Source organism: Pangasianodon hypophthalmus, chromosome 14 (assembly GCF_027358585.1).
Source record: "Pangasianodon hypophthalmus isolate fPanHyp1 chromosome 14, fPanHyp1.pri, whole genome shotgun sequence".
In the NCBI taxonomy this organism is placed as follows: Eukaryota; Metazoa; Chordata; class Actinopteri; order Siluriformes; family Pangasiidae; genus Pangasianodon; species Pangasianodon hypophthalmus.
The window spans coordinates 9,020,060-9,047,645 of NC_069723.1; the positions used below are offsets into that span (position 1 = coordinate 9,020,060).

General features: G+C 38.5%; 1 protein-coding gene across 4 annotated transcripts in view; it reads left to right on the plus strand.

Moving 5' to 3' along the window:
* arhgef12a (Rho guanine nucleotide exchange factor (GEF) 12a) overlaps positions 1–27,586 on the plus strand; it is a 61,764-nt gene that overhangs the window by 14,235 nt on the left and 19,943 nt on the right. For all 4 annotated transcript variants that reach the window (XM_053239749.1, XM_053239750.1, XM_053239748.1 and 1 more), the window contains exons 2-16: positions 7,482–7,502; positions 9,024–9,118; positions 16,222–16,320; positions 17,023–17,072; positions 18,337–18,394; positions 19,016–19,179; positions 19,502–19,579; positions 20,064–20,153; positions 23,415–23,495; positions 23,621–23,749; positions 23,876–23,980; positions 24,072–24,182; positions 25,208–25,306; positions 25,652–25,694; positions 26,092–26,197. In XM_053239749.1, the coding sequence (XP_053095724.1) occupies positions 7,482–7,502; positions 9,024–9,118; positions 16,222–16,320; positions 17,023–17,072; positions 18,337–18,394; positions 19,016–19,179; positions 19,502–19,579; positions 20,064–20,153; positions 23,415–23,495; positions 23,621–23,749; positions 23,876–23,980; positions 24,072–24,182; positions 25,208–25,306; positions 25,652–25,694; positions 26,092–26,197 (1,329 nt within the window). The remainder of the gene's footprint in view (positions 1–7,481; positions 7,503–9,023; positions 9,119–16,221; positions 16,321–17,022; positions 17,073–18,336; positions 18,395–19,015; positions 19,180–19,501; positions 19,580–20,063; positions 20,154–23,414; positions 23,496–23,620; positions 23,750–23,875; positions 23,981–24,071; positions 24,183–25,207; positions 25,307–25,651; positions 25,695–26,091; positions 26,198–27,586) is intronic.

Below are 27,586 nucleotides of genomic sequence, written 5' to 3' on the forward strand. Positions count from 1 at the left end.
GCAACAGCTGTTTAAGAGAACATCTTCATTTTCACTAGTGTGACTATGGAACATTGAGGACAGATGAGCTCTGTCTTGGATTAGTCAACTTCATCAGAAATGGTGTGTTAAGTGTGGCTGTAACAGTGTGGTGTAAGGTCAGAGGAAAGTGGTGATGTCATTGGTTTTAAGCACAAGTCTGCTGACATAGCCAGAGTGGAACAGCAGGAAACATCATGTGTTCTCACTGTTTGAGTAGACAAGAGTCAGTGTGCTCGCTCTCTTTCGCTCTCTCGCTCTCTCTCTCTCGCTCTCCTTTTAGCTTCCCATTCCTGCTTCTTGAGACAGGTTTTAAGAGCAGTAATAAGACTCGAGGAACTGCGTTAGGAACAGGGTGGACAAAATAACAAATTATACTTTATAACAAAGCGACAGATTATGCTTCAGTGAACGTATAGAGAAGCTCAATTTAAAGTGGAAGTATCCAGCCAAAACAATGTACTCAAGTAAATGTAAAAAAATGTTGTAAACTTTTAAATGTACTAAAGTATTAAAAAGTTTTTAACTTATGAAATTATGTTAGTCATTGTTTCATGTGAAGAAAAAAAAACTTATTTCTTATCTAAAACTGCGAGATTATTTTTGCTTTTAAGCATCTACACTGTTTTGCCTGAAAAAAAAAAAAAATCATTCAATATATCATCAAATATCATCTGCAATATTTCAGTATTTATCCTAGCTAGAATTTGAATTGCTGCCTAGCCAGTTATGTTAGCTAATGAATTCAATGCTACCTGGCCTTAGCAAAAAACCAGCCTAACATAGTTAAATATAATTAATAGTTAAAGTTAATGTTATCAAATTAACAAAACGTACATCAACATGGTTTTTCAAATTAAATGGAGTTCATGCCTTTTAGGGAGGCCTCATTTTATGAGTCTTTGCTTACTCCAGCATGAAACATTTTATTTAAGTAGGGCCAGGGCTGCGCATCCTCACATATCCACCTTTGACACTGTTGTCTTGTGGCTTGTCCATCTTCAAACATGGATAGGTATAGTGTGAACTATAAATCGTCATGCATCAGACCAGGCCACCTTTTTCCATTACTCCATGGTCCAGTTCTGATGCTCACATGCCCGTTGTAGGCAACGTTCGGCAGTGGACAGGATTCAACATGTGTGTTCTGACACCTTTCTGCCAGAGCCAGCATTAACGATTTATGCTACAGTAGCTCTTCTGTGGGATTGGACCAGACGGGCTAGCCTTCGGTCCTTGCATGCTTCAGTGAGCCTTGGGTGCCCATGACCCTGTCGCCGGGTCAGCGGTTGTCCTTCCCTGGACCAATTTTGGTAGGTACTAACCACTGCATACCGGGAACACCCCACAAGACCTGCAATTTTGGAGATGCTCTGACCCAGTCGTCTAGCCATCACAATTTGGCCTTGTCAAAGTTACTTAGATCCTTACGCTTGCCTATTTTTCCTGCTTTCAACTGTTCACTTACTGCCTAATATATCCCACCCCTTGACAGGTGCCATCGTGATGTGATAATCAAAGTTGTTCACTTCACCTGTCATTGGTTTTAATGTTATGGCTGTGTATCGGTGTATATAAATATACAGCATGTAAACCTTATTATCATGAAGTAAGAGTAATATGTTACCACATATCAGCTGATGAGGGTTGTACAAAGCTAGACAGTTAAACTTTTTCCAGTTTAAGAACACTACTCGCTTTAATCTATTAATTGTGCCTTTTGTGAAGAATAATTACACATTGCATGAACATAAACCTTCTCCTTCCCCTCGTCCTTCAGTTTCTCATTGAGTTGTATATGTAGTGGTTAGGTATACCTCTTATAGCCTGGTCTGACTCAGTGGTATTTTCCATTACCACACAAAACCTCAACTGAACTGCCCATTCTCACACTTCCTGCGGCTTTCAAACCCTTCCACCCCTTACTTACACTAAAGTCCGCCCAAATGTTCACTGGAAATTCACTTTCCAATGCTGAGTTTGGGTTTAATGTACCAGTCTAACTTGCCAATGACATGGATTTTAGTGTACTATATATTAGTTTGTATAAAATATGTTGTCTTTGTCAGAATCAACCAGAAACTCTTTACGAGTAATTAGGCTTGTGGAATATTGATTTTTCCCAGATCGTGATTTTCCAGTAATTGCAATAAATGTTTTAATCATCCAGAAATGCTAGACTAAATAAAAGACAGGAAAACAAGTATTTACACCATTTCAGGTTTAAGGAGAGTACAGGAAGGTGTAATAGTATTAGCGGCTGCGCAGTTGCAGCAGCGATCACAAAAACTCAGCTGGCTGGGCATTCTGAAGTAATGCACAGTAAACAGTATAAAAAAACCAAAAAATAATAATAATAACAGTACTTGTTCAGTATAATCCTTTTACAAATCTGTCGTTTGAGGTTCACATCGCTGATATTTTCTCTGTGAATCTGCTGCTCAAAGTGTATGAACACATCAGAGTGCTGACCAGCACACAAGAGCAAAAAGAAAACAATAAAACAAAAAACAACATACATTTCAATCACATTGTAATCAACTTTATCTGTAAAATGTTGTAGTTGATATGACCTTGTATGCGTATTTATTATTTTTACATCAACAGCTTTGTCCTTCCTTTTCTTTTGACTAAAAATCCAAAGTTTTTGACAATTCTCAGCCGAAATATTTCAGTGGCATCCCTAATAATTATAGTTAACTGATGTTAAATATATACATGTCTAACATTAGATAAAGAACGAGAATCTTAATATACACTGATAGATTTTATTTCATATTAAAGAACTCAAAACATTTGCCATTTACGAAGGAGAAGGAGAGTCGACCCTGCGAGGCAATAGTCAGGAGCATGTGAGATGGGGAGAAGCGACGGGGCTTGAAAGTAGTGTCAGTTAATATAAACGAGTTCAAATCACCTGTGCAAATCATTCCAGATTAATGTGTCCATTGGTTCATTTTCTGATGTTAAATTGCTGAGTTCCTACACAAAGGCTGGCAAAAGTCAGTAAAAGTCTGAGTAAACGTCACTGGATATCATGGCAATGTATTATCGTGATATAGAATATATTTAATCGTACAAACCTACTAGTAATGCTTGAAAAATTTGGAAGATACAGCTCGGAACAAACAGTAGCCTACGCAAGTGTCAAGTCATTTTGTCGTCACATCTTTAATCACAAACACATTGAGACGAAAAAGCATACATATGATAGATGAAAGTTAATGTTAATGTGATGGTTAATTACACACACTGAGCTGTGTGAACACAAATGATCATTTTTGCACAGCCTCACACTGAGTTTGTGTAATTATATGTAATGATTACTGATGACATGAGTTGGATTCAAACATATATGTTTTCCCCAGTACAGTGTACAAAATAAATATGTGACTTAGGGTTTCTTAAATATTATTCAGACAGAGACCGCTTGAACTGTAAAATAAATTCCACAAACCCCCTTGGAGTTATTTTAGGAACAAAATCCTACACAAAACTATTGAAAAATTAGGCTGATTAGTTAAATATGGAGAATAATATTATGGCTATTTATTGGCAGCATAGAGCTTACTGTTAATAGAACACATTAGATCCAAGCTGATATTATTTATAATCCTACTTGTGTTAGTTCTTCAGGTTCAGAGTAAACCCTCTGAATTAAAATATTAAGGTTTTTATCAAAATGATAATATCTAATAATCTAATATCTGAATATTTTTATCATTGTGATTTCCAAAACTGTAACAAAAACAAAAACTGTAACTGGACCCCACTTTGAGAACGACTGCTATATAGTATAGAGGATAATATACGTGGACTATATTATCATGTCCAGACGTAGATAAACTGTTATACGCAGTGTATTCTAACCTGTCATTGGTTAAATTATAAACGATGTACAGGAAAGGAATAACAGACGTTAAATGATATGGTTATTACCCACGCAGCTTGTTTGTGCTTACTTTTCCATTTCTGCCCTGTAGCCTGCAGGCTTTGGGGGAAAACACCATGGAACGTATTACACGCTCACTCATAAACAGCCCATTCAGTGCCTTCTGACTGCTCTCAAAGGGATTTTGTTCAGCAAGAGCTCACGGCAGACTAGAAAGCTGTCTGAGCGGGCTCACACTCCCTGGCTCAAGTGGATTTGTTTTGTATATTTCCCATTTCTGCTTCTTAGTACTTACTCATGATAGTGTATAACCTTCAGAAGACGAGGAACAATTGTAAATGATTCAAATGTACTTGATCCATGCTAGTGTTTTCCATTTTTAGGCGGTAACCTTGAAAAGAGTGTTTTGTACCAGTGCTAGCTGTCCTCACTTTACTGACAGCAGCTGTAGTCTTAAAGGTTCAATAGCCATTTTTTTTATTATTACATGTACACATGATTTAAAAGAATAATTGTGTTAGCACACAGTGTGTTATGTGGATCAGAAAACCTGTGGGTTGGTGCGTGCAGCTTGTCTGTCAGTGTCCTGCCAGTTTATTTTATAGACATGCCCCTTCAGTCCGCCTCCATTTCAGTCTATTCCGAAAGGAAAACATGGCTGAATCTAGACTTGTGCGATATGTAACCATTTGATCTCCTCTACACAATCTTATACTGCCAATACTCCAATTATATTATATTAACAGACCTGCCAACTTTTACACATTTTGTATAGTAGTTCTGCAATTTAACATGGGAGTAAGCTAGTCTTCAATACACCAAAAGAGTGGTCTTTTTCTGCCCAATGAAAATGGGACATGAGCCAGTGGACATATGAATCTGGAGCAATTTGGGCAGGTGATTTGAACTCCAATATTACACCACTTGATACCACATGGAAGCCCCGTCCCCTTTCCCTCATCTCACATGACCTCAGCTTGGCCCTCTTGCTTTCGGGAGATAGCAAGTTTTGGGATATGGGGATAGTGTTTGGGATAGTTTTGGGATATGGGGATAGTGTTTGGGATAGTTTGGGGATGCCACCCAAAAATTTTGTCCGAAAGCAGTCAGAATTGGCACGTTCAGATTTTTCAGCCAAAATGAAAAAGATTTTTTTGACCTAAAAATATTAAACAGGCCTGCAACAAAGTAACAAAACACTTTACAAATAATGTAATGGTGATGATAATTAGAAATCGATTAAATACTGGTTTTAGTCAGTGCTCAGGTGTGCGGCAGCAGAGCAGTGAAAACATTGGCTATGAGGACATTATATAACGAGTTCTAAAAGGATTATATCGAAATATGCTGCACAATACTACAGAATCAACTGGGTTTTCTCAGTTGGTATTATTTCACCCTTTCTTACTCTTCTTAAACCTGAAATGGTGGAAATGCTCATTTTCCTGTCTTTTTAAGGCTATCTGTTCTATACGATTATATTGTTTATTGCGATTTTTTTTTTTAAATGGTAAATAACGAGCAGGGAAATATCAATTTCACACAAACCTAATGGAATCAAGTAAGCAGCCTGATCCTTTTACTGTGAGTAAAAATTTCCAGAAATTCATTACTGGCAAAATGGAATGAAGTTGAACACGGAATTAGCAATGTCCATCCTTCGCATGTGTGTAAACGCAATCTGTGTAAAGCATTGAACTGTTTTTTTTGAATGGCCAGCTTGACCTAAAAAATATCAAGTTGATGCATTGTTTTCACTTACAGAGCCAGGTAAGGTAATACTTCGGACCCCTATCATCAAATGTACGTAATGCTGTCTACCTCCGATGTAGCCAGTGATCCTATCTAACACCATAAGAGCTCATTACGTAGAAAAAAAGGACAACGAAGACACTTGACCAGCAAATCTCTCAGCAGAAGATCAGTATGAGCTTTCTGACGATGATTGACGATAGTATCGGGAATCGCCAATAGACTCCAACCATTGCTATAGCTATCAAATCAGACGATTTAAATGTCTGTCAGAAAACGTCATGTCTAACTTTAAGTTCGACAAAAATAAATTGTGTCGTATCTCATAAAATGTATTTCCTTTTCGCCTGTTTTGTATCCTATATGAACCTAAATAACCTGCTGTCTGATTTCGGAGCAGAGCAACAAAACCTCTTTCTCTGATGTATCTTAGTGTCACTTGTCCATGCTGCAGAGCAAATAAAGCCGTGATTGGCTTCACTCTCAAAATATGAACGGAGATTTAAATTAAGAAAATGAAACAGTGTGTGTTGTTTATCAGTTCGACTTTATTATACAAGAAAAAAAGTATCTCTGCTGCTGTTCACTATAAAGCACATGCATGAATAGTTTATACAATTTTATTTAAATTTTATGAGCTTAGTTACAGCTACTTATTTTTATTTACCGTCCCGAATATAATTTCGTAAGCATTCCTGTCCTTGGGTAACTAATAAAAAAAAAACAAACAAAAAAAACAACTAAACACTAAGGCTAGCGATTGCAGGTACAGCTGACTTGTAACTAGCTTTCCAGTATTTTTTCCACTTTAATGACATAACGTGAATGTCTGGCCACGCCCCTTTCTCTCCTCTCCCGTCAAAGCCACAAGCGATACTATCATCAGTTGATAGCGATAGTTAGGGGGCATGATAGGACGATGGCATTTTACACACGATCTCCCAAGTGTGTGAGCCATGTTTATAATGTTATAACTTGGCTATCAAACAGTTAAGTGTACTAGTGGGCAAATCCACAGTTCACGGTAAAATGCTAACACTATAACTCACGACACACAGAAGACACGGGATGTTACTCCGCTCTGACGAAAACACCAACACACCAGGAAGAGAGCTTGGTCATGACAATCCTATGATGTGCTTTATGTACATGGATGGAAATGGAAGGTGGGATCAGGGAGTGAAAACATCTTTCCATACTGTCACAAAGTCTACTTGTCACAAAACTACCGCACATATGTTGTGGCATCGAGGTGCACCGATTGAAAAGGTTTATTCATGTGAACGATGTGAATGATGTGAACGTTCTCAGGACCAAGTGACTGACCACATCGAGCGATATTACATAATTTCTGACTGTGTGCTCCTTGTGCTAATCCGAGTCCGTCTCAAACCCATGCAGCAAACAAAATGAATGGCAAAGAGCTGGTTAGGAAAAATTGTGTGTTCTAGTTTGGAGTGATTTAATATAGATTCTTTTTTTAAACTGTATAACAATATTAAGCATTAATAAAATGTAACATTATAAAATATTATTTTAGGTAAAGTTTCATTGCATTTTACATAACTACATTTTTTGCTTGCATATCTATAACAATGTGTGTGTAATGATACAACTTTGCTGTTCAGTATGTAAAACAATATTTTATGTAGAGTGATTGCTTTGTGATTATGAAGATGTATATGAATAACATAGACAGTTTCTGTGTACTAGAGCTTGAATATTTCAGACAAACAGCTAGACAAATGAAAGATAGTCTTTTGATATAAAGTGTATTGTTTATATGGTTAATCTCCTTTTTTTTCCTGTGTTTCCACAGGTTTTCCAAAAAAGTAATCAGGTAAGTGAATCATTTCTAAAGTGATTTGCATGTCTGGTTTTGCCAACCTTTTTTTCCATGGAGAAAAGGCCTGGCTGAGGCACAGGAAGGAATGTCAGGCTGTTTAGTGAGCGAGCACCATATAGAGACCCTCAGTGATACAGGCAGCCACAAAAGGCCTCTTTTGCAGAGTTGCCCATCTCTGACTGCATCGGAAGAACAGGGAGCTTTCACAGAAAAGGCTAGATCAGGGTTCGGAAACAGGGCAGTGCATCGACGTAGACCTCTGTTTACCACATATATGCCTCCTGCTAGGGGTGTGCGCGCCACTGTTTTGTTAAACCCCACTCCCGCCCTTTCCTATAGGAATCTGACCAATCCTGTCTGATCCTACAGTTATATATTTTCTAATGATTTTAGTTGGTTCTGTTTTCCAAAATATAAACAAATTTGTAATTTACACCACATTTGACCAAGTCAGTTACCGAACATGAACGAACACGTACGATCTCACAGTAAAATCCGCTCTGTCTAGTGCTTTGCTATATTAATAAACATGGCCTCTCTTTGTTCTCCTTAGCTTCCTATTTGTAAAAATCGACCGCTCCCATGACACAGATAGACTCATAACTGGTATAACTCTCATACTTTACATTTTCCCCTGAGAGACAAGCTAAGGGCTGGTTTATGCTTTATTCTTCTGTGTTGAAGCAAGTATTCATCTTGTGACACAGAGAGGAGGTTTATGGGTAAGCATGGCACACAGAGGCACATATGCACACCTCCAGAACCCTAACAGCACATACCTACTGTGCTGTGCATCAACCAGCCTTCAGCTGAACTGGTGGACCGCAGGGAGACGTGCTTTGTGCTCGTTCTTCCGCAGGTTTTAAGAAGTGTTTCAGAGTGATAAGGCCAATATAACTATTTAATTTGACTGCAATCCTGGCATTGCTCTGAAAAAGTATCCGAGAAGTGCTGATCTACAGAGAGATAAAGGATTCAGCTAGCTTCTTACTCTTCTTGCTGTGAACACAAAATTAATACTCACACATAATTCTATTTTATTTGTTTATAGTTTTTAAAAATTAGTTAATAAAAATTTGTTCAGAGACAACATGCAGTAGGAGCATATTATATAGGCTAATTCTTTTATAACACCATATCCACATTCGTCTTTTTCCTATAGAGAAAATCTAAATATCCCAAACTGTGGTCCTGTCTGGTCCACTTTAATACCTATTGGCATGGTATCTGTGATTTATGAACTGCTTATGAAATAGTGATCCTTCTCCACTCCTTTTTTTCTCCTCTATTTCTCCTCTATTTATTCTGCAGTAAAATGTGAGCCTGTTATTTAGTTTTTAATTTTCTTGCCCGTAATAGATACGTATGCAGGTGTGATGCCAGATACTTATGTGACCCCCCACATGTGACACCATTTTCGTGACTTTTTACATGTTGCTTCTTGTTCTGTTCAGTTAGATGAATGAAAGGACATGTGTTGACCTCTGACCCACTATCCCATTTCTCTGTTTGCAGGACCAGTAGCATTCTCAGCAGAGATCACCCCCCGGACAAAAAGCCCAAAAGTGACAAGGCTTCCGTTCCTCCAGCACAAGACTTTGACTCTACAGGTAAACCCTTCTATGACTCTCTTTTACCCCTCGCTCGTCTTTGGGCTTTTCCTGTCCGTTTCACAGCTCCAAATGAGCTGTGGACGGTCAGGCTGGAAAAGTGTGCACTGTGTGTGGTTTACGCGGGGAACTGAAGTGCTCTGTGCTTCTCACATTAACGCTGAGCTCTCAGAATGGCAACGGTTGTCCTCTGTTCAGGGCCCAGACACCGAGTCATTGCCGAGGCGCTGACTCCAACAGTGCTGTGATTCAGCCTCCCTGACCATAAACTATGCATATGTTCCTGGCCCTGTTTATTGGCAGTGAGAAGACATTATCAGAGATGGGAGACACCTTTTTTTCAGCTATTGCTGAGCAGAAGAGAGGTTTTGTGCACATCTTTCATGTGGTGTTTATGCTAGGTCACAATGTGCCAATCATTGTTTAACAATTATATGATGGAGAAAAATGAGTTTTCCATGTAGAGCTGTCAAAGAAGTAAGGTTGTAAAAAAATGATTAGGGAGAGCAGGAAAGGACCAGGCATCCCCCCCCCCCCCCCCCACAAGTCTTTTCCTGTAATCTGCTGTCTGTAATTGTTTCCTGAAGCAGTTTCAATCTAAGTGCCCTTCCTTCAGTGCTTCTCTTTGCTTGTATTAGAGCAACATACTTCACATTTAGAAATGTCTCTTTTTGGAAATACAGTGAGAGATAGAAAACACTCCAATGATTTCAATTCAACTATGGTATTTGAACTCTGGTGAGGTTACAATAATATCTTCACTAGCTTAAGTGGTGTTATATCATAGTGCAGTGCTAGGAAAATGTGCTTGTAATGATGTGAAAGTATGGAAAATATTTCACCAGCATAACATCTTTTCCGCTTTGTGTGAACTACATTGTGCAGTTTGATGTTTTTTTTATGTACAGGAATGCTGCAGATGTTTCACTCTCACTGCAGTTTACTGTTTAGAAAATCCTCTAGCTCATTCTTCAGTTTTTGAGCAAAAATTATTCAGACCATGTTCTGATGAACCTTTAAGCCTTAAAAATGTCATGATGTCATGATCACAAAAGATCATGTTTTACATATTGCTTAATAATTTATGAGCTATAGACACTTTTAAATTGGATCGTGTCACAGATATCTGCGGCATAACAGTGGAAAAAAATCATTTTCACAAGTTAAAAGTCAAAAGAAAAATTGCTTGGATTATAAACCTAAGATGTTTGTATTTTTATGTATTCATATTCATTCAAGTTCTCTAAACAGCATACCCACAGCTTTTAAGCAACAAGTCATAGGATGTTATTTAGTCCCTACATCAATCATAAGTCTAGTCATACAGTAGCAGCAAAAATGATATAAAACACCACATATCTATTTGAAATGACGCATTTCTAAACAAGTCAATACAATCAAAATCAGCTGAAAAATTGGCACATATCTCTGAAGTCTGATTTATGCTTCTGCAAGCGTGTCAGGATGTAATTTGCAGACGTTTGCATACACTGAAGTTTTCATGTGTCCTCTTTTATCATAGAGGACACATTTTATTAAAGACATCACCAGCCTGATAAACTAACAGCGTGACTCGCTGAAAACTAATATTTTTAGAAAGCTTTTTTCATCGGTTTCTTTTGCGAGCTATTGTGTATGAGATTGTAACACTCTCTGAGGTTCAGAAGGGAATGAGGACACAGGAGGTAGACTTGGGGTCATGCTACTTGGCTCTTTGTTTATTATTTTGTCTTTTTTCGTGAGCTTTTCGCTGCTGTTGTAACCTCGAAGTTTTTCTTTTTTTTCTTTTTTGGTCTCCCACAGACTCACAAACACACAGTCATGCTCCTCAGCACTCCTCTGCGCTCTCTTGTCCTCCTTTATCCTCTCACAGTCGCTCACTGAAAGACAAAACACTTGTTCATTGACCATACACAGGTGTCCAGATTCACCTATCAGCTCACTTTTTCTCCTTGACACCCCTCCTCCTATTCACAAAACACAGCTAAACCACGCCCCCGCTTCCACAGAGGTTTTTAACGTACTACATTTTTAGACAGTGGTTGAGGAACATAAGGACATCTCTAGCCCTTAGAAGACGTTACTGGATGTGATAAGGGAAAATTTTACACTAAATATATCTGGAACAATATCATACTGAAACCTTTGATAAAACCCACAGAAGAAAGGTGAACATTTGCGGGTACACAACACACCTCTCCACCAGCCAGTCAGCGTTCGCCTGAAGGCCCGTGGAAGCACAGTAACGCAGATGCACCTGACGAGCAGTTAGGTCCACACACAAGAACGTAAAAAGCATCTGGATGAACGCATTAACACAGAACCAGGCCTGAGGGTTACATTATAACCTTTAGCCTGAGGGAACCTCTAATCCAGCTTTGAGGGTTACCCTATAATTAAACAATATTGCACAAGCCAGAGTGTGGTTATACTGAATATCAGCACGGCTGTGATCTGGCATTGGCAGGAAGCCGCAGGCTGAGTGGCATAGATAATCACAGCCGTGCTGATATTCAGTATAACAGCACGATTGCCAGTGCGATATTGCTTTTGTATAACAGTTCTACAAACTACAAAGAATTTAATATTGAGTAAGTGCCGCACTCACATGTCAGCTGGCTGGCTAGCTTACACTGATTTGTACATTCCCGTTAAAACTTTCATTTTTTAAGTCAAAAGTTATTTTCCTGAAAAGTATTGTTTGCCATGTCCGCTGATGATGTCACTAACACTGCTGTAGTAACCGTTTCGAACTAGGAAGTGGAATTCTGCGTGGCACACACAGACGAGCAGAGTGATACAAACAGTGAAACATCTCAGTGCGGTTATACTAAATATGAGCACTCTTGGAACGCCTCTTGTCCAATCAAATTAGTAGACCGGAACTAACCATTGTATAACATTCACTATAGTATATATATATTCATGTGTATATTCATATGTATATATTCACATAGTTGGCTTCTCTTAACCATGTGCCTCTTTCCTGCTGGACTTGCTTCTTCCTCTGATTCATGATTCTAAACCATCCTAATTTTATCCTATTCTCCCATGTACACTCATTTTATCCTCATTATTTATAATGAGTGTGACTGAGTCTGTATTCAAGACATTAAAGAAAGAGGCTTTTAAAAATAATTAATAAAGACACTAATTAAGCATTGCATCTATGAGTGTTAATTGTTATGAAAGCCTCTTATTATGTAGTGGATTAATCCATCAGAGGCATCATGGAACATATTATTTAGCTCTGTTTATTTCTTTTTACAAAGTGGCCAGGAAAATCGCACACTTGCATGTCTGTGCACTAGTTAGTTGCTTTTAAATGAAGTGCGTTAGCCAGCTACATTAGTTACCCTGGATTGTGTAGTCCTGTACTCTGCTTTGCTTTGATTGCTGTCGTTAAACATGAAATACATCCTGATTGTGGTCATTTTGTGTCGTCTGTTTATTAGCGTAAACACTAGGCTTATGTCGCATAGCATCACATGGTATCGGTTGCTGGTATTGTAGCATTTTTTCACAAGTAGAGGAAATAAGCATGGTGTGTGTGTGTGTATATGTATATGTGTATATATATATATATATATTTTTTTTTTTTTTTCCCTTGAACTGTGCCAAAATGTAATGACCTTTTTCCTCAGTGAATAAAAACAAGAAAAAAAAAGGTCAGATGGCCTTCTTGCTGCGGTCTTGATCACACACACTGCTAAATTATAAGCCTTTTCTACTCTTGGCTGATTGTGATAAAATGTTATGATCCCTAGAAAAAAAAAGTTAGGCTAATAAATTACTAGGTAGCTAGAACTAGCCCTAAAACTCTTTAGTTTAAAAATTGCTGTAGTTATTTGTCAAATAAAATTTGCATAAAACTAATAACAAAATGAATAAACCTATTCAAAGTTTTTGTGAGGGATTAGAAACGGCACACGGAACGAAAGTGAAAACCAAAAATGAACAAAATTGCTTTACAGTTTAATAACATTATTTTTTCCTTCCACTGTGATTTCAGGATTTCAAGTATAGACTAAACCCAGACGTTTTTCCAGTAGACCTAAATTCCTGTTCAGAATTTGTGACTTCCTGCATGTCTGGCTACAGGAAGATGTGTCACTAGATAGCAGCAAATGACACTGCAAAGCAGAAGCATGCTCTGAAAATATTAAAAATAAATATGCTTTTGGTTAAAAAACAGTGTTTAGTTTTATTTCTACCCTAGGCTTCCTGTAGGAGAATAGACTATCATGTGTAAAGAACATTATTAACCATTTATTTATTTATAAATAAACATAATATTTGTTTCTTTCCAACCGGTTTTCAACTAGAGAGTGGGACGTGGAACGCTGGAGCAGGAATGTAAAAATATTTTATCTGTTTAGAATGAACCAAAATGAAAAATTGTTTCCTGTTTATCCTCATAAAAAAGATTAAAACTAAATCCAAATTAGCGGCCAGAATGAACGCTTCCCTATGAACTATTCCCAACATATCTTAGATTATCAGGTAGTCTGTATGCCGTGCTTAAGGTCAGAGTGGGTATAAACAGACGCAGTGCAGGAGATCTCAGGATCGAGAACTCCAGGTCTGGTAGACATTTAACAGTTAATGTAACATTTTTCAGATTTATCCTGATAATAATCATTTCAGTCTTGAATTAAAACAGCCCAATGTTGTGGTAACGATTTTCTCTAGGTTTTTTGGTCTGGTCTTTTTTAGTGATGCACAAAGCAAAATTGAAAACTGAATTCAGGACACTCTAGCTCTGAAAGCTGGATTGACTATTATTTAAAAATTTAAAGTTTTGTTTTGAACATAACTGGTGTTTAACATTTTGGAGTATTTTGGTACAATCTAGTCTTTTGTCCTGCTGCTTTCTGTGATGTTTGCAGCAGACAGTGTATGAATCTAAAAACATGTTATTAGATCCTCAGTCTGTATTGTGAAACTAATCCTGTTTCTGACTTCCTGAATAACAAGGTACCAACCCCACTACTTTACTTTCTGACAGCTCCTAGATTCCACACATACTGTTGGCTGGTTCCATTATCAGGTTATTCTTGTGCTGCTGTTTATGCAAATTTATCAGCACTTTTCAATTTACAATTCAGCAATTTAATATATCAGTTCAGTGTCTTTCTCTTGCAGTTATAAAGTGAAGTACAATAATTTTATCAAGCAAGAGTGCGGTTCTAATGAATATTGGCATGGCTGTGATTCGACCACTGGCATGAAGCCGCAGGCCGATATTCAGTATAACCGCACAACTGAGAGTGCGGTATTGCTTTTCTATAACAGTTCTATAAACAAGAAATTAATATCGAGTGACATTTCAGACACAATATGGCCGAATATTCTGTTTATTTTTGCTCCGCTGGTGGAAATAGATCCCGAAGAAGCTACACTCACTTTATAGCACATCGGTTAGCTGGCTAGCTAGCTCACATTGGTTTCTACATTCCCATTAAAGGTGAGATTGGTGTCCCTTCTTTTTCATCTTCATCTGACGAGCTTTCATATTTTAAGTCAAAAATTATTTTCCTGGAAAGTATCATTTGCCATGTCTGCTGAAGATGTCGCTAACTCAACTGTAGTAACTATTTCGAACTAGGAAGTGCAATTTTTCATGGAGAGCACTCTTGGAACGCCCCTCGAACAGACCTAATGACCTCAAACAGACCAGAGCTGACTTTTGTATAACAGTGAATAATTTGGAATTAGTTGATCTCAGTGTGGCTGTGAATGCTATCCAGAAGCTAGCTATGAGATGAGATGAAATGTGCTACAGGATTTCCATCTTGGAACAGCATTTACAGGATTTGATCATGTTTTTTTGTAGAAGCTGAAGAATTTGGTGACGTTTGCCAGCAGTTTATGCCACGTTTGTCTTTTTATGGACAAATTGAAGCTGAAGATGCCTTGGGGAGTTTTGTAGTAGCACTCCAGTTTCAATCTGTCCTGGTATGCTTTTTTTTTTTTTTAATTTTTAAAAATAGCAGTGACCTGTGCTCTGTTTAGTGTGCAGTAGTGCTATGAAAATGTCTATCAAAGGCTCAGTAGTTTACTGTGGATTGTGTTTGCCAACATAGACTTTTAATGAAGACACTTTTAATGTCATCAACATTTGTGTGGCAGCCTGGGAAAATGCTTCACAAGGTCAAATTTTGACATTTTCTGACTTCTGATAACGTCACAATTTCCTTATCTGAAAAGTTTTCCCTCTTTGTCTCGACAAGAACTAGATCGATGGAAATCAATGGAATCTTAATCAGTGGAAACTAAAATGATTAAGCTTATGTCCATTTCACTACAGCACATTTCTTCCCCAAGATCAAAGTGTAAAATTCAGTGGCAGGAAAGCACAGTTTCAAAAGCTAACAAGGTTTTAGACATCTTTAGGAAGACTTACTGGATTTACCACTGTGTTTGTTAAAGGGATATTTACCCGGCACCATCTTTGCAGGCACACAGCCAAGGCAAGTAATTAATAAAAACATTTGCTTGTAGTTTTATGAAATATATTAATAGCACATTGGTACATCAAGCATTTTTGCCGCCTCACAGCTCCAGGGTCATCAGTTAGATCCTGGAGTTTTGCATGTTCTCCCCATGCCCATGTTGGTTTCCTCCAAGTTCTCTGGGTTCTCCGGTTTCCTGACAATTCTCAAAAACATGCCAGTAGGTGGATTGGCTTCTCTAAACTGCCTCTAGGTCTGAATGAGTGTGTGAAAATTGTTCGTGAATGGTGCCTTCTGATATACTGGCGTCCCTTCCAGGGTATATTCCCGCCTCACGCTGCCTCAGTGTTCCCAGGACAGGCTCCGGATGCACAGTGACCCTGACCAGGATAAACCCATAACTGCAGATGGACATTTATGGGTTCTTAAAATTTGATGCGTCAAAATATGTTATAGATAGAAAAACACAATTTTGGCCCAAACCTGATTTTTCATCTTTTTTGGCTATTTGCCAGATTTCAGCCACGGTGGCAACTAGTATGTTTCTGCACAGTGCCATTTACATTCTTCACTATGAAGTTCGCTTCTGGGTCGACTTCAACTTTATCTTGCACACATTTAGCTCATTCTGTGTTATTTCCTTTTCAGGGCTGGTTCAGAGATGTGTCATCATTCAGAAAGATGAGAACGGTTTTGGCCTAACAGTTAGTGGAGACAACCCTGTGTTTGTGCAGCTCGTCAAAGAGGGTAAGTGGATTTTCTCTCTCTCTCTCTCTCTCTCTCTCTCTCTCTCTCCCTCCCTCTCAGGATGGAGGCTGATGTGGCTTGGCAGCAGGTCAGCAGAGGGGCTGATATGTTGTGAGCACTACCAATTAGAGAAAATAAGAGGAAGCCTAGTGCAGGGTGAAAAAGTAATTGCGATCTCTGTCCTGACAGCCAGTATTTTTTCCAAATGCATTCAGTCTTTAAACTTTCCCTTTACGTAACAAGTCACATGGAGCTCTGGGATAAATCGATTACTGTCCTATGTTCTAATTCCTATTCCGTTTCATGTTATGATGCAGGGTTTGTACTGCTAAGACTTCTATTTGACATTACGGATGTTTATGATAGGGTGTTTGTATGTTTGTGTGTGTGTGTCTGTGTCTGTAATGACACACTCTAATGAGCCTCCCTGTAATATTGTTCTCAGCGTTATCCCATAATCAGCAGTCTATCCCGGGTGGAGCATTGAGCCACGTATGCTCCTAACTTGCTGTGAGAAATGAGTAGAACACGCTGTAGCTTTCCATTTCATTTAAGTACAGGACATTTTAGCACATCAGAAATTCACGAAAGCAATTTTCCTAATGAAGAAGGTGCATAGAAATGATGTGTAATTATTAAATGGGACTCAGACACTTCGACTCTAATTATTATATAATGTGTGCTCGTGTTCTCTCTTTGTAGATGGAGCTGCTATGCGTGCAGGGGTTCAGACTGGGGACAGGATCATTAAGGTGAGTTTATGATGCACTTACAGCATAGATGGTCAACTTTTGGGTCACCTGAGATGCTAAAGGAGATTTATTACCAACATTTACAGTGTTTTATTTACACTGTATTGACATGGTGTTTACAGTGGAGTTCTAAGCACCAAGCATAAATTTGATTTGTGGAGCATAAATATAATATAAAATAATAATTAAACTGTCTGATTACTATTCAAATTCCATTCACTTTTATTAAATTTGGAGCCTCTTTTAAGAACATTTCACACCAGATGACAGTGGTGCTGCAACCAACATGCAGCCAGCGTCCGGACTGGCTATTTAAAATAAAAATCTGCATACTTTTGGGTGGCACAATCATAATTTTTAGCTGGAAACACTACAAAATGCAATATTCATGCTATATTTTGCAGTGTATGCCTGTAGTCTAAGCAGCACATATTTTAGTCGTAGATGGTGTTGGTTAAAATTTCATAAAAGTTCTACCTACCACAAAGCATAAAAAATGAAAATCTAATTAGATTAACAAACTTTATGTGATCATATAGTGGAAGTGCATGTTTTTTTAATATTTACACGTCATACTTGATCTACATGATTCATAAATAAATTTTTAAATGTGTAAATAAAAATTGTGTGTTAATAAAAACAATCATTTTGGGCCCTTAGAATGGAGTCACTGGCCAGAAAAGGGTGAGAATCCCTGAGCACACATTTCTCTGGGTCAGTAGTTTCCCCATCTTACCCTGGAGTACCACCACCCTGCACATTTTAGTGTTCTCCTTGCTCTCACACACCCATGCTGACTCAGAAAGGGGCTGTTGATCAGCTGATTAGTTGGATCAGGTGTATGAGCATGGAAACAACAAATCAAGCAGGGAAGGAGTACCCCAGGACCACCACTGTAATGCTATCACCACATGAAACTCTATGTTCAGTCTGCCACCTGTTGGCCACAGTTGTACATAACAAGCACAAGCTCTGTGAAATATATTAAAATATTAAAATATTTAAAAAAATCTGTGGATGTATTTAAATATGTAGGGCAAAAGAAACACCTGGTGTTGTGCCTCCAGACTACAAAATGATCAGTACATTAATTCAAGATATTAGGCAGCTATTCACAGCAATGTTATGGGTATATTTTAATTTTTAATAATGATCGCAATGTAGCTCACAGCAATATGCTTGAGGCAGAATCTCTGCCTCAAGCATAATGATTTGTATATTTATATAAGTTTACATACTTATTGTCTTTTTTTTTTTTTTTTAGGTCAATGGCACTTTGGTGACACATTCAAACCACGTTGAAGTGGTGAAGTTAATCAAATGTAAGTTGCAAAATTTTATTTTAAATGTTTGTGGAACGTTTAATGTAAGCTCATGTATTGCTTACAATTAGCAGACAGACTGAAAAAACAGAATTTTAAACAGCTAGGCAAAATCTGGTGTTCCCTTTGCATAATAATAAGCAGCTCCTCCAGTTTTTACAGACCAGTGAGACCAGAAGTCCCACCTTCTTGTTTTCCATTGTCACTAGCTATTTGTTTTTCTCTTGAAATGTATTGCAGTCACATTAAACTTGGAAAATTTTCTAAAGTGATTTAATCTGGTTTTACATCACAAAAACCTGGCATTTCAGTAATGGTGTATAGACATTTTATACCCCCTAGGGTAAATATGGCGTAATGTGAAAGTAATCACTACCAGAAGCAAATGCACCCCTTTCACATCCTGCACCTTTCCCCCCTCCCCCTCAGTGAATTGGCTTTTGGTCTGAATGCTGCTTTAGCTGATAAATCAGAAAGCCTAGTTTTCAGGTGTATCCTGTATTGCTGTAGCAAGGGGTCAAAAATCATAAATGCTCCGACTTAAACCGTAGATGTTAGCTTATTTATATGTTGCAGAAATCCACCAGTAACCTGTACTACATATCGCTTTATTCCCTTCAGCGGGCTCCTACGTGGCCCTCACTGTGTTGGGCCGACCACCTGGATTACCCCAGATCCCTCTTTCAGAGGTTGATCTGAACTTAGAGTCACTGGAGGATAATGGGGCATCCTCAGTCTCTTTCCCACATTCTCCACGACAGATCCGGAGCAAGCGGGATTACAAGGTAGCAGAACACAACACCTCGTCACTTGTAACCTGGGTACCGTCAGGCCTCGCTCTCCTTTTAGGCTGTTTTTTTTTTTGTAACTGTGCTTATCAGTGTTAATGCATCTAATTGGTATTGGCAGTTTTACTTTATCTGTTTGTTGTGGTTTGTGACAGAATTGAAAAGTGACCATAAGTGTAGGATTTGCTTTGGAAACAAATGAAGTTCTTCTTTTACTTCTAATGATTTTTTGTTGTTGTTGTTTTTATGATTTTGGGTTTTTCTGTGCTCTTCACTGTCACCTTTCATGCCTCCTCATGCCTTACCCTGGATCATTAAGGAAGAGAACAGTCTCTTGCACAGCCTGAGAGTGGACAACATAGAGAAGAAGCTGACTAAAGAAAGACAGGAGTTCCAGGTCAGAATTTCCCTGTTGATTATTCTAGTTTGAGGCTTAACTGTTCTGCAGCATTTTGCATGATTGTAAAATAATGTGTCAATCACTATTGTCATTGCACAATCAATATTATATTGCACTACACTGTTCATAATACTGTGTATATTTCTTAATAATTTGCTTGCACAATCATTTTCTGTTATAAATATGTGATGTAGCCACACTGCTCAAAATATGACCTTGGCTGATAAGAAGGATGCTTTTCCTGTTGTGGTCTAACTGACAGCTGCAGTGTTGAAGATCATTGAGGAGGTCGTCTGTCTGTTACTGAGCTCGTCATTAGTCTATAATGAGTGTGATACTGTGTGTTATTACTGTTGATTTCTTCATTCATACTGGCTGGAGATTGGTCGTTGACCTTTTTTAGAGAATTCTGTAGGTGTAATTTTTTAAAGGATGGCATGGTACTGACTTCAGCCTATCTCTTTTTTTTCTTGGCTTGTAGGACATGAAGGAAGAGTATGTCAAGAATCCCACCCTCCGGCTACTGAGGGACATCCAGGAAGCGAAAAGAAACACGCACAGAGCTGCACAGGTCCTACACTTCCCACAATTAATACATTAAAAGTGTATTTAAAAACAATTTTATCCGAAGTGACTTACAACTAAGGGGGAATACAGTCGAAACATAGAGTACTTAAAGCTATACTGTATGTTTTGCACACACATTATGATACCTTGATTTATTATGTTGTGGCTTCATTACGTTAAGCACAGTTATCTCTTGGTGCACACATTATAAAAAATGAAGTAAAATAATAATAAATAATGGTACATGCTGGATCACGTACTATTTTATAAACTGCCAAATAAAGAGGGTGGAAGACATATTGTTAAAACAAATTTGTACTGTTTAATGTGATAGTTACAACTAGGACTATTTATACAGCAACATATTGACAATAAACTAGATGCCTATTACATTTTTTACTTGGCTGTTTGCCATCATCTCGTATATCATATATGTCTGATATGCCATCATATTACTTTTTTTTCTTTCATTTTTGAATAGTTTCTTGCTTTTATATCATATGTTTTACAGCAAAGAAAGTGATCTGCTTCTTTAGTCCGCATTTTCTATCCCACAGTTTTTTCGTGTTTAAAGGCAACTGTTCTCGTTTAAAGGCGGTGGTATAGACCATTCTGAAAAGCGCTTTATTGGATCTTTCCTCTCAAGAAAACTTCATTAACTACATGCAGTTACACAAAGTACCCGTGTAGCACCATTCTCGCAGCTCGGCTTATAACACCACTGACCCATGCATTTCAACTCTCACCTCTTTCGTTCAGTCTTAACACAAACTACTGCACCTCCAGGGAGTCATCTGTAAACATCCTGAAGTGATCAGATAACACCACCCAGTCCCAAATCCAATGATGTGCAGTTGCTGTGCTCGTGGAGTCACAACCATCTGATGGACCGCCTCCCTGAGGTGCCAGCATCTACAGCTTAACAGCTTAGAATGTTTCTTTTTTTTTTTTTGGTATGGCGATACTGGAGATAAAATTCACCCAGCGGAAGGTAGTTCACTAAAGGAGAAAGGATGTTAGACTTGAAGGAGGCATGTGCGTCTGGTAGTTGTTTCTTTCGCTTTGTGTTGACTTTATCTAGATGAATTTTGACCTTTGAATTTATTAGCCTCGGTCCTGTGAACCCTTATAAAAGTAATGGGCGGGACTGTGGTCTCTCTGTTCGGTAGAAAAGCTGCTAGTTATTAAGTAGTGGTCACACTGGATTTTGCTTCCCTTTGTTACTTTTTCCTTTTTCTTACTTTTGCCTTGTAGCAATGTTAGCAATGTTGGCACCTTTGCCCTCCCCATTGGCCCTTAACACATGGTTTTGTGGTCTTTACTGTGGACTCACTCAAGTTCCTGTGCATCACCGTATTCAGGGACCAGGGAAACACAGATTCGAGAACACAGCAGAGGATGTTCTTTCTGAAGCAGTTGAAAACAGTTGAAAAGACACTCTACCCTCCACAGACTCGAATGATCCAGTTCTGCACTGCAATCATTGAGTCCATCCTCACCTCATCAATAACTGTATGGTTCAGCTCCTTCACTTCACAGGAGCAAGAGCATAATCAAGACAACAAAAAGCATCATTAGATGTAATCTGCCATCTCTTCAGGACATTTACAACAGCAGGGTCAGCAATCACACATGCTCAGCAGACAAATGGCACTTTAGCCTGAAACCAGCGCCAGACTTCACTGCCTTCACATGGATTTAATTGTAGGAATCTGGAAAATCATGTAGCATTTAGCATCGTTATTTTCATTGCACAATCAATATCACATTGTATGATGAGGTCTATAATATTGAGTAGATTTCTTTAAAAATGCGTATCTTTTATTCTTACACATATGTAGATAATCTTTTTATCACTATTATGTTATACTTCCTATTGTGATATATAATTTACTGTATTAATTTTATTAGTTTACTTCTACTTTTATCTACTTTTTGGTATTACTCTGGTTGGACATTAAAATCTATTTGATGGATCATATTGTAAATGTTAAGTAATTTGTGAATAAGCTATGTTTTATAATTGTTTTATGTATAAACTGTTGTTTCTTGTATTTTTAATTGTAATGCCTGGCACTTTGTGAGCAAAGTTGATGATCAGGAGTCAGGTTGTATTTCGTGCAAATATTTTCAAGCAATTTTTTTTTATATAGCTCTCCGCTATGCTTCCTCTGAGACACGTGAAGCCGTTGCTCATGCAGCATCACACGGCTGCTAAATACACTTGGAGGAAAGTGCTAGCTACCCTCTTCCATGTACGGTCCCCTCTTGTACTGCAGTTTCAGTCCTTCAGTTGTTATTTGTTTTGGGGGTTTCTCCCTTCAGTCTCCTCTTCGGGAGATGAAATGCATGCTCAACTGGGTTAAGGTCTGGTGATTGACTTGTCCAGTCTAAAACCTTCCACTTTTTTCCACTGATGAAGGCTTTTTGTGTTGGCAGTGTGTTTTGGGTGATTGTCTTGCTGCGTTATTATGCCTCTCACAATTAGATTGAATGCATTACTCTGTACGTTGGCAGACCGAATGTTTCTGTAGACTTCTGAATTCATTCTGCTGCTACCATCATGAGTTACATCATCAATAAAGATTGGTGAGCCCGTTCCAGAAGCAGCCAAGCAAGCCTAAGCCATGACACTACCTCCACCGTGCTTGACTGATGAGCTCATATGTTTTGTATCATGAGCAGATCCTTTCTTTCTTTACACTTAGGAGTTTCCTTCACTTTAGTAGAGGTTAATCTTGGATCCAGAACTTGTACGGCTCATCTCTGTATTTCTTTGCGAATTCCAATATGGTCTTCCAATTCTTACTGCTGATAAGTGGTTTGTACTTACTTGTACAATGTACTATTTGTACCAATTGTACAAATAGTAAATGTACTATTGACTATTTGTGCAATTGGTTTGTGTGGTCTTGTGGTATGGCCTCATTTGAGCACTTGAAAAATGGGTGGATTCATTGAAAAGGTGCCATGTTCTAAGTTGTTTAACACATCTAGGTGTATATATCAGAAAATCAAAGCTGAAATTCTGATCTATCATCTCATATTCATCTTTATCTTCACTGTATAGCAAAAACAAAAGAATTGGCCTTAACATTTCAGTACTTTTGGAGGGGACAGTACATACAGATTAACTCACAGACGTCAACAATTGGCTAGTGTCGCTCTGACAGGGGAGAGAGAGTAATGCCATACCTCCTACCCAGAGAGCACCGATTTATTTTCTTTTATACTCCCACTAACAATAACAGTGTTTGTTTTACAGGATGGCCTCCCTGTTGGAGACGGTGAGGGTGGTGGTGTGGTGGATGTGGCCCAGGCCAGTTCAGATGGCTTGTGGAGCCCTGTAAGTGCATCACTTTTAGGAATAGCTCTCTGAATCATCTTAGATTGAAAGTAGAATTACATTTGTTCCTCTTTGTTTGTGTAATATCATAAATATGTTTAAACATGGCGAATGCTGCTTCACAGGCCCTGCATCGCCACCACTCAGCTTCCCCTAAGACTGCTGGCCAGAAAGACTCGAACAGTCCAAAGAGCACACAACAAGACAGCCCCAACTCATGCTCTTCACCTGAGAATGCAGACACCTCTGACCTGGTGAGACAGAACTTCTCTAATCATGTGATCAGAATGAGATTAAGGTTCCCACCAGTGATTAACTTTTCCACGCAATGATAACTATGATTATTCTATGATAGAACTTCTCTGTCCTGTCTTGTGTAGGACTTGCATCTCCATCCCGGTGTGAAAATTGCTTCCTCCCGTCTTGCCTCTCAGATTATTGGAGCTGAGGATGACTACTTTGAATCAGAACACGAGCAGGAGCAGGTACCATTCAGCTCTCTGTTCTCTTCTTGCACTTGGATTATTTTGAATTGTTGTTCCTCACCCTGGCTTCTTTGCTTCCGTGTGTTTCTAGGTGAATGTGCAGTGTAACTGTTTCCAGAGTTTGGAGTTGCTTAAGAGTCGACCTGCCCACCTTGCAGCTTTCCTGCACCATGTGGTGTCCCAGTTCGACCCTGCTCCTGTGGTAATGAACCTATTACAACTGTCTTCCTTGTTATCAGTATTATTACACTATAGTCATTATTATTAGGTATGCATCAATTCTGATACTGATATCAGTATCTCTCTGTGCTGATGTACTTTACTTTTATTCATAAATTGCACCGATACCACGATACCACGAGATCAGTTCAGTAGTGGTTCCAGGGTATACACATTGCTTGCGAGTCACACTCATGGCATATCATCTTCAACATAAGCTCAGCCCAAGGAGTTTATTACTAGCAGCACACTGCAGTATTGACAACAAGGTCAATGACAAGGGTTTCTGATGCAATGAAAACAACGAAACATACTTTACTTACAGCTGTACAGAAGTAAATAAATCTCACTTCCTCCATTGCAGTCCTACTCAATCCAAAGTAACTAAAGTAGTTAGCTAATGCACTTCATTTAAAATCAAGTCACTAACGTTATAAAGAAAGAGCCTCGTAGAATGCATGAACACGCATATATGCACTTTTCATGGCCACTGTGTAAACTGGAGAGCATAAGCAGAGCTAAATAATATATTCTATGATGCTCCTGATACCCATGATTGCTTAATACAGGGGTTCCCAAACTAGGGGTCGCAACCTGGAATTTAAAAAATGCAGGGTGGTCAGAAGGCTTAGGGTTGTAGAAAATTCATAATATTTCGGGTCATTTGCCCAAAAAGTTTGGGAACCTGGCTTAATACAAAGTATGTTACTTAATTTGATTTGAGTATCAATAAGTACGAAAAAAACATACTTGTACTCGGTCTGACAAAAAGGTATTGATGCATTCCTAATTGTTAGAATAGAATTGATGCAGTATAACAATAAAACTGACCTGTCTAGTATATGTACCTTTTATTTTATTTCGCTATTTCTCTTTCTCTAACAACTTCCCTCTCTTATAACTTGTTCCCTCAAGCTTATTCTGTATTTACCAAGTTAGACAGCTTTTTAGACCTCTAGAGTGTCAGCATAATTATATATACTTGTTTTCCATGTCTCGTCTGTACAGCTTTGCTACCTTTACGCTGAGCTCTACAAGCAGACCAACTCAAAAGAAACCAGGCGCATCTTTATGGACTTCTTCACCTTTTTCATTGACAGGGGGGCTGTGAGTAAAACTTGCTTCCGTACTCATGTTCTTCAAGTCCATCCTTGCTGTCAAAGCTGAATAGGGCATGTCTGAGTGGGAACTAGGCCTCTGTCATAACAAGCTAGTTTGTGTCCTGAGATTTGTCTATACTTATGTGCTTCTATGTTACATATACATTGGTTTTATGTGACAGTACATGTTGTTTATTAACATGTCCTAATTAATGAAGAGTTTAGCAGTAGTTTAGAGGTTCTGTGGAGGATGTTTGTTTTATTTACAATGTTCTTGTGCCTGCAGATGATTCACAGTCAGATAAAATTACAATGCTAATTATTTAACATGATCTCCTTTTTTATTCAACAGAATTTAAAAGTAACTGTGCCTGAATCTATCTCTTTCGAACTTGGTAAGTTTGCATTTAAATTAAAAGTTCCATTTTAATAGGTGCAGAATAATAATGAGCACTGTGTGCATGGATTATAATTAGCTGTTTTTGAGTTAAGTGTTATTTGTTTTTCAAGTGCTTCTTGCTGGTGAACAATTATTCACCAGTGGGCAGACTGTTATGCATTTAGATGCATTGAGTTTGTGGTCTAATTTAACCTCAAATATATGTGATACTTTCTTAGACCTTTGTGGAGGAGTTGTACATACCTGTACGAGGGTCCACTGTCCAAATAAATAACCATATTATCATTTGAAGTGCTCATTCATGCAGCATGTTTGAAGGTGTCCTCAAAAACAAAAAGACACTGTGTTTATTCTACACGAAGGACTGAGTGTTGTATCTGTGGTGTTTCTAGAGCGACGGAGGCCAGAGCTGATTCCTGAGGAGTTGCACAGACAATATGTTCAGACAATGCAGGACACACTTCTCCCTGAAGTGAACAGAATTCTGGAGGACTTCAGGTGAGTGTGTTATTATTACACAATTGTGCTCAGCTTAGAAAGTCAGTAATTCAGTATTATTTTCCCTATTGTAATAAACAGAATCCTGGGTTTATCACTTTTCTTGAGGCTAATGAAATTTTACTAGGGATGTGCCTTCTGCCTAATCTTCTATTCACATATCTGTAAGAGTTCATAAACAGATATTTGGTGAACTACTGGGAGATGGGAAGTAATCATGTTTAATATGATATGAATAATATGCATTTGCCACTGCAGTTAATATTTTGTCCTGTCAGTGGCAGCATACACCTCTGTGTTTAACATATATAATAAAGAGAAATAATGAGCAGAAATGTTTAACAAAATCTATAGCAGAAGCTTTACTGAAGGTCAGCTCAGTATTTCAGTCTATAGTCTTACTAGCAGCATGTGCTAGCACAGGTGAAATTTCAAACTTTTGAAAAGGATCTATAAACTTTATATGGTCACAGTGGCAATGCATATTTATAAGGTCAGTACAGATATTTTGATGATATATACACCGATCAGCCATAACATTAAAACGACCTACCTAATATTGTGTAAGTCCCCCTTGTGCCTCCAAAACAGCTCTGACCCTCTAGGCATGGACTCCACAAGACCTCTGAAGGTGAGCTGTGGTATCTGGCGCAAGACATTAGCAGCACATCCTTTAAGTCCTGTAAATTGCAAGGTGAGGCCTTCATGCATCGGACTTGTTTGTCCAGCACATACCACAGATGCTCGATCTGATTGAGATCTGGGGAATCTGGAGGCCAAGTCAACACCTTGAACTCTTTGTCATGTTCCTCAAACCATTCCTGAACAATTTTTGCAATGCAGTTTGTATTGTCCTGCTGAAAGAGGCCAGTGCCATTAGGGAATATCGTTGCCATGAAGGGGTGTACTTGATCTGCAGCAATGTTTAGGTAGGTGGTACGTGTCACAGTAATATCCACATGAATGTCAAGACCCAAGGTTTCCCAGCAGAACATTGCTCAGAGCATCACACTGCCTCTCCTGGCTTGCCCTCTTCCCATAGTACATCCTGGTGCCATCTCTTCTCCAGGTACACGACGCACACCCACCCGGTCATCCATATGATATAAAAGAAAATGTGATTTATCAGACCAGGCTACCTTCTTCCATTGCTACTCTCCACACACATCAGTGAGCCTTGGGCACTCATGATCCTGTTGCTGGTTCACCAGTTGTCCTTCCTTGGACCACTTTTGGTAGGTACTGACCACTGCATCCTGGGAACACTCCACAAGACCTGCCGTTTTGGAGATGCTCTGAACTAGCCGTCTAGCCATCACAATTTGGCCCTTGTCAAAGTTACTCAGATTCTTACGCTTGCCCATTTTTCCTGCTTCCAACACATCAACT